The sequence below is a fragment of the Megalops cyprinoides genome, chromosome 15, assembly GCF_013368585.1.
Source record: "Megalops cyprinoides isolate fMegCyp1 chromosome 15, fMegCyp1.pri, whole genome shotgun sequence".
Lineage (NCBI taxonomy): Eukaryota > Metazoa > Chordata > Actinopteri > Elopiformes > Megalopidae > Megalops > Megalops cyprinoides.
The window spans coordinates 6,189,561-6,197,137 of record NC_050597.1 but is presented as its reverse complement, the minus strand read 5'-3'; the positions used below and the strand labels follow the sequence as shown (position 1 = coordinate 6,197,137).

Sequence of the window (7,577 nt, the reverse complement as noted above, 5' to 3'; positions counted from 1 at the left end):
TGGCAAAATAAAGCATATAGGATAATGTACATGTTTTCAGTCCCATGATCTTTATTTATCAGACTATAACTATGGATGGACCGCAATTCTCAGCATTCCAAGGCAGCCGTACAAAATGTCTATATCAAGGAACTGTATACTGCTGTGCAACCTTAAGCTCAGTTCAGGGAACAAGGCAAAAGGACCAGAAATGTCAAATGGTTAAACAACAGTAATTCACAGTCAATACTTACGTATTGTCTGTTCTGTACAGTTACAGAGATGCAATGGCCGTGTACATGCTTTATTTCCATTTTCACCCCGGATTTACACACTACAAGTCCCATAATGCATTCTAGAGTCAGCCTGGAGGAGAGTGGCATCTCTCACTGACAACAACGTAAGAACTTTCGGGTAGCATGAGGAGTCACTACAAGGACATAAGGCCCCTGTACCTTGACAAAGCCAATCACGTCTTGCCATTGCGGACAGAATCAGTCAGTCATAGTCAACAAATGACATTTCAGTGCAAAAAGCAGTGAATATCTGGGGTGTCAGTTTTAACCCACCCTGGTGGAAAGCCTCTTCACAGGCCTGATGTGTGTTTAAGAGCTTGTCAAAGTCCCTGTGGAAAGCATCAGTGGTTCTGAAGTCCAGAGAAGAAGTCCATCTTTTACGTGCAACACACAAACCCACACCGGACCAGCACACTGCCTCACATTTACTGTGAGGGAAAATCAGAGAGTTATACCATCTGATTATCTAGACTCTGTGCCGTGGAGGAAGACTTTACACTATTGAGGACTGAATCAATAACTTCAGCAAGGACAGAGCAGCAGTGCTGAAACACCATCCATGCAGCGTGTCCCAATCAACAGATATTGTTTTTAAATCATCTAAACTGCTTATTGTATTTTGCTCTCAATGAGACTTGGACTGTAGCCAAAGAAATCAATTATCCTTCAATAGGATTAGCAGTCCACCTTAGCAATGCTCTGGCACTGCGGTTTGCCGGTAATTACACTACTTAGACACTGGTATTTGCAGACTTCTTTCCCACTTTTGAGATGCCAGTACATTCTGGCAAGCTACTGTGAGGTCACAGGTACAATGCAATGTTACTGTGATGTCACGCCGTCCTTCTGAGAAGCAGGTTTTAGGGTAGGAAACCATGTGGTCTTGACACTGTGCTGTGAGTGAACACTGCCTGAAGCACCTACAGAGCTGCCTAGGAGCTCAAGTGATAATACTTTTACACAGAGGACAGGTTTCCATGCTCTTTCTTTGACCAAAATATGATTTGCTGAATATTATTTTAGGACACTCAATATGCCAAGGGCGGGCAAGCACAGAGAAACGATTTTTTAAAAGAACAAGTTTATAGTAATAATTCAATATGTACCCCTCCACTACAGAGACACACCATTCTATGCTTAGTATTTGGTAAGACCTTGATCTCAGAATCTCATATCCTGGAAAAAAAAAAAAAAAATTAGCTTTGTCCATTTCTGCCAGGTCACAACTCGAATGGGATACTTTCTAAAATAAATGATGAAGAGTCCAGTATCTTCAAAAACACCCTGTGAATTTTTTTAAGCAAAAACTGAGACAGACAGACCTACCAACTTTGTACACTTGGCAGAGAATGATGCGCATGTGTGAGTGAGTGTGTTTACGTGTGGGTGTATGTATATATCTATATATACGCATATACAGATATATACAGTTTTGAAATAATGCTTGTACAAAAAAAAAAAAAACATAAAAACCGTAAGAGTGGAAGTCCTGGTCCCATCAGAATAAATACCATATTATCTTCTATCTCTCGATTCCTCTCTAAGTTCAGGACCGGTACTGGCCAAACTGTTGTGGGGCCATGTGCGTTCCATATCTGTGTGGCGCAGTGCCAAAGGCAGTTCTGAAGCCCTGTGCTGACGGCATACCGACGCCTGCTCCTAGGCCCAAGCCCGGCCCACCGGTTGGCCTAGGCCAGGCCTGGCTGAACGCACTGCTGTATGGGGAAGCCCCGTACCCGAGCCCCAGGCTGTAAGGCCTCTGGGGCTGCGCGCTGGGCAGCAGCAGGGGGTTGATGTTCCTTCCCGGCGTGTTGAAGGAGAACTCAGGTGGCGGGCTGCCAGACTTGGCCGGGGTAGAGGTGAGGGGGTCCAGCTCCTCGGCGGGTTTGGAGGGGGGGGACGGGACGCCGTAGTCTGGGGGGCTCAGCACGCCAGCTGAAAGGACTCCAGTTGCCAGGGAGGGCCGGATCCAGTCATCCTTGAAAATCTGAACCGTCAGTGTGGAGACCAGGGTGTAGAGACGATTGGTCACGTGGGCCAGCACCATCTGCTCGTTGGCATCCCTGCGAATTCGGACGTGGACGGAGCCAGCCTGCACGCAGACACACACACACACACACACACACACACACACACACACACACACACACACACACACACACACACACACACACACACACACACACACACACACACACACAGAGCCGGTGGAGAGAACAGTGAGTTAAAAGAGCCAGTTTACTTGTTTACATAACAGCTTATTCCGCCCCTGGCTTGATTTAGAGGCTCATAATCTCAGTGAAGCTGCGTTTGAAAAGTACAAGATGACAGGAAAGGGGGCCAAGTTCAAGCACCGAGGGCTTACACAGTCGGAGATTATCACAATTCCCGAGGACAGACGGACAAGAATGCCCCTCCTGCAGCGTGCCAGCCCCTAACAGGGCAAACGCGGCTAGCGTGCTAACTTTGCTATCTATGTATGAACACCAGGGCCACCGACCACAAAAAAAAAAAAAAAAAAAAAAACCTTTACTTCAGCTGGAACAATGCAGCGCTAACAAGCATCCCTTAACATTTCCACACTGACACAATCACACAAAGCTACCAGCATGATGTAATTATCGTGCAATGGACACAAAACGGCGCCACCCTCACGAGCGAGACGGTTAACGAAAACGGACGGGATCCACGAGGAATGTTCTGTGCCCTGTGGAACTGCTTGTGACAGTGAGTTAGACCAGTACTTTGCATCACTTAAATATAATAAACTCCGCTGCAGTTCTACAGTAATTCCAGAGGACAGAGATGATTGCAGATTCCCATTTGGTAGTCAGCACCAGTGCAATTCCAACTGATGCAATTCACATATTGCGTCCTCGTATTGTAAGTCGCTTTGGATAAAAGCGTCTGCTAAATGAGTAAATGTAAATGTAGTGTGTGTGTGTGTGTGTGTGTGTGTGTGTGTGTGTGTGTGTGTGTGTGTGTGTGTCTGCACGCGCATACACTGACTCCTATTAGGGGAAAAATCTTGAATTACAAAAAAAATCTATGAAGAAGCAGATCACCAGAAAACTAAAGTTAAGCCAAAGTTTCCCTTGCTGGTCCACTGCATGGCCTTTGCGTGCCAGTGCAAGTCATTTCAGCCTTATTACGGTATTAATTCGGGCTTTGTTTTCATAAACAATGCTGTAATATTGCTGATTAACTATAATGGTTTCTTTGCTCAGTTTTCTTCTCTCAGGCTGCTGTCTTCAACTGAAGTCCTCAACCCTTTAGTCTTGTGATTTTTTTTCCTGGGGAGAGAGAGTCTTACAGATTTGGCGAGCCAGCCAGGAGTCTTGGGATTATCTTTTGGGTCAGACAGACTGCTTGCTGCGCAAACCTGGCCAGAATATTATTTCTCCCTTATAAATTTTTGTTCATGGGGAAAAATATGACATCTCACATTCACCTGACTGGCTACATGTGACTAGTTTGCTTTTTTTTTACTCAGCATGACAAGCTTCAGCATGGACCTGAGAGGGAAAAAGGGAACATCAAGATTCTCAGTCTGTTATCATTTAATCACTTAAAGGGATGAGTACAGACCAACACAATCCACAGTCTAATAAATTAGCTTTTTGTGGTACTGTTTGGGAATTAACCCAATTTATTTGATGAAATGTGTAAAGAGCCAAACATGTAAAGAAAATAAAAGCAATATAAACATTTGACAGCATCAAAAACTTTCCAATCACTGGGCTAAATACTTAACAGACTGGCAGTAACGTGTTTCCAATGGAGGAAATTCGACTTTAATGTGGCATTAAAGCATATGAACTTTTTTCCACTTTTGATCTTTTGGTTTGGTAGTGAATGTCACATTGCTCCTTCAACAGTTTGGAAACAGGGCGTTTCCCTACGCATTCTTTAAGTGACTTCCTTACACTTACAAGAAACACCTGAACAGGTAGGTTTCCAACAGCCAAATGGCTTTGACAGGTATCCTCTATGACAGTGGGAGGGATGAAAGCTTGTAAAAAATATGTGACGCAACTTCTGCAAGGTAAATTGTTCATAAATATATATGCAGCTGAAAGCATGTCTAAAACAGAGTGATATGAGGTATCATATTTCCTATTTGTGCTTTCAAGCACTTTTCAGAATAAAGTTTGAGGTACGAGACAAAATAAAAGGTTCCAATGAATCATTCGGGAGCAGCAATAATGGCAATTTGTTCCCTTTTCATCAGACCAAATCCGCGGCAGTTTTTCCTTTAACCAAACACAGAAGCCATGTTCACATGTCACCTACAATAAAGGGTGATGCCATTCTCTTTGCCAGTCTCCATGGAGACAAGTGTGTGTACATTTGTCTGGTCCGATGAATCAACCCGAACAAGCGGAGCGCGAAGCTCACTGGAGTCCTCCACCCAATTTTAACAGTTTAATGAGAGCCGAGGAGGGACGACATGCTGACATACCAGAGAGCCAAAGCCGATGGTCCAGAAGTGCTCATTCCTGACCTCCAGCACCCCATCCAGAGTGGAGACCTGTGGACAGTGCAGGGTTAATGAAGACAGGCACCCCACTCCGTGTGTCAATGACTAAGAACCGTCTGAAAAATGGGTCTTCACTCTAGTCATGTGGGCAGGCTATTTTTTTACCCCCTGCGTCTTGGGTGGCGTAAGTAGATGCCTAATGTTAGCATTTGTTATAGCTTTGAGACATCTCATTGGCCAGCGATTTCCTGTTGACCGTCTTCTGGTCAGCGTGAGCTCTCTTACCTCTCGGAGGAGTTTATCCAGCTGGCCAATCACATGTGAGGGCGTGGTCTGCAGGTGAGAGGGCAGAAAACAGTGACAATGTGCACTGCAGATTCTGGGACCCCCACTCATGACAGTCATGCAAATCAGGCACTCAAACCGACTGATCATACTGTGTAACTGAGTGTAACGAAACCGTGGCCTACGGTCAAACACTAATGAACTCAACCTCCATGTCAGAGACCTCTATTGAATATCACAGGCATGCTCTGCTGAAAGCACTGTCAACTTGTTGTCAGAGCTAATAACACCGGCCATGGATATGGTCTGGTTACACTGGACAGAGTACACTGTGCTTCAGGGAAGGGGACACATCAATAAGTTTTCGAGATAAAAATAAAATGGGATGTATTAGGGTGGCATTCTGAAATGAAAAGAGCTGCAAGAAAAGCATAACTTGATCTTAAGGGACAAATTTTAAGTTTTAAAAACTGATGACAGGCAACATCATCCGTCTAACTCCAAACCTGTGGTACACAGTGTTATCTTTAAAAAACTATTCAAGTTAAAGATCCACAGGGCAATAATGATTGGGATCAAACAATGTTCTGATGTGTTGTTCCGATATAAAATAATTTCTGGATTTAAGAATTTTTGTTCATCATCAAATCCATTAACCGGATAACCTGAAACATCCTGAAAGCTACTTACAACTCTGCATTTCACCTATCACAGCAAGTAGAAAACTTCCTGGATTAATAAGAATTTTAAACATGAATTAAATTGGATCTTTTAGATCGCATTACCAGTCAAAATTAGCTCCAGTACTCCTGTTCAGAACAGCCTGGTGTCCACTCATAAGCCTAATTGGGTAATCTGAGTCAGTCCTATCTGCTGCTGTGTGCTGCGGAAGACTTTTCACCTGAGACAATTACAGGCCCTGGCAGTACACGACATGTCAGAAATGAGCCACACGGTCACAGGTGTTGCCGCTATGACAATGCGACTGAACAGCATCATTGCCATCACGGCGCAAATCGCACCCTCAAGGCAGGTGATGCTGGTAAAAAAAAAAAAAACACTGAACCACGGCAGTGCTAATGATAGCCGCGGCTGGCTCCGGGTGAAAGTGAAAGCTTCCATACCTGCAGCAGCACCTTCCCGCTGTACACGCTCATCGGGTACATGGTGCCAAAGGTCATCAGCGCTATGGCGACAGCCGAGGCCGTGTCCACGGCGTGGTAATTGCTGTGACGGAAACAGAGCATCCAGCAGGAAACAGTTACCGTAACGTGACACCATCCAGTGATTACGCACGCGGGCCCTCTTGCATAAATGAGAAGATTAGATCATCACAAATCGCACAAATAAAAGCAGGTTAAAGCACACACTGTTGGTACACTGGTAATTAACACAAATAACAAGCAAGCAAATCCATCTTTAAGCAGGTTTAATCTTCCTAAGTGATCCTGGAGTTGTATAATCCATGCTGCCCGGCACTTGCAGCTTGCCACTGAGTCAGGTAGGGGAGCCGCATGTCAAAACATGCGATTTACATGTCCAGACATTTCAAAAAACACAGCAGTTTAAACGGGTTTAAGACGCTATGAAAAGATTTTCAATTGCTTCTGCAGCTGCTAATGGGGCTTAAATTGACAGGACTTTGGTTGATTGACATGGACAGTAATATGTAGTGTAACTTACAATAAAAGCCTATTCCAAAACTCTGCACAAAGTGTTAGCTATGTTTAGTGCTAACAATATCCTTGAGCCACTGACTGATACACGCATCTTAAAACCGAGGGTGTCAGCACCATGGATGGTGTATTTAGGAGCATGCAGTCTGTAACTACAGCAGACTGGTTTTCATAAGACACTAGGAAAGTCCCACGTCGAAGCACTCTCTTTCTCAGCGTGTGAGCTCAAAGGGCTGCTTTGTGCTGGATAAAAAAACAGGGGCACCGATTGGGCAATTACATCTGTGGAAATGTTCTTTGTCTCGGCTTCCCCAGTGTGTTCACAAGGTCAACAAGATTCTTCACACGACTCGACAGCCAGGTGGATTACTGGTCAGGACACCTGATTGCGGAGCCGAGGATTATGGGTAGCAGACCCAGGTAGGACGCTGCTGCCGCGTCCTTGTGTAAGGGCTCATTGCTCCAGTCGCCCGAGCAAAATTCGGCCCCATAAACCAATGAAAAGCAAGAAAGCATTTGCAGCCGCACTGGCAGAGTCTGAACGGTCCGGACAGCGTGTAAACACAGGACGAAGACTGAGATGTGCCACTCACTTGATTTCGATGAGCATGTACGTGATGCAGAGAGACAGGGCCCCGGCGATGTTGATCAGGAAGAAAGGGTTCATCCGCGGCAAGAGAACGCTGCTCAGGCCTGGAATGACCCCGCAGAGGCTGTGGGTGAAACGGTGCGTTAATACACTCCGGGCTGACAGCCATGTGCATTCAGCAGGGGAGTCCGTTTACCAACATCTCTGCACAATGACCACATCAGCGCTGCAGGCACCTCAAACTGCTGTACCTGAGCTAGTCTACCCTGCAA

The 7,577-nt window shown here is 45.3% G+C and overlaps 1 protein-coding gene across 2 annotated transcripts in view; it reads right to left on the bottom strand.

The window, feature by feature from the left end:
* Window positions 1-514: 514 nt before the first annotated feature.
* slc30a6 (solute carrier family 30 member 6) overlaps window positions 515-7,577 on the bottom strand; it is a 42,830-nt gene continuing 35,767 nt past the window's right edge. For both annotated transcript variants that reach the window (XM_036546786.1, XM_036546787.1), the window contains 5 exons: window positions 7,310-7,429; window positions 6,165-6,267; window positions 5,041-5,088; window positions 4,738-4,806; window positions 515-2,367 (listed from right to left, as the gene is read on the bottom strand). In XM_036546786.1, coding sequence (XP_036402679.1) covers window positions 1,822-2,367; window positions 4,738-4,806; window positions 5,041-5,088; window positions 6,165-6,267; window positions 7,310-7,429 — 886 coding nt within the window. In that variant the 3' untranslated portion in view covers window positions 515-1,821. The remainder of the gene's footprint in view (window positions 2,368-4,737; window positions 4,807-5,040; window positions 5,089-6,164; window positions 6,268-7,309; window positions 7,430-7,577) is intronic.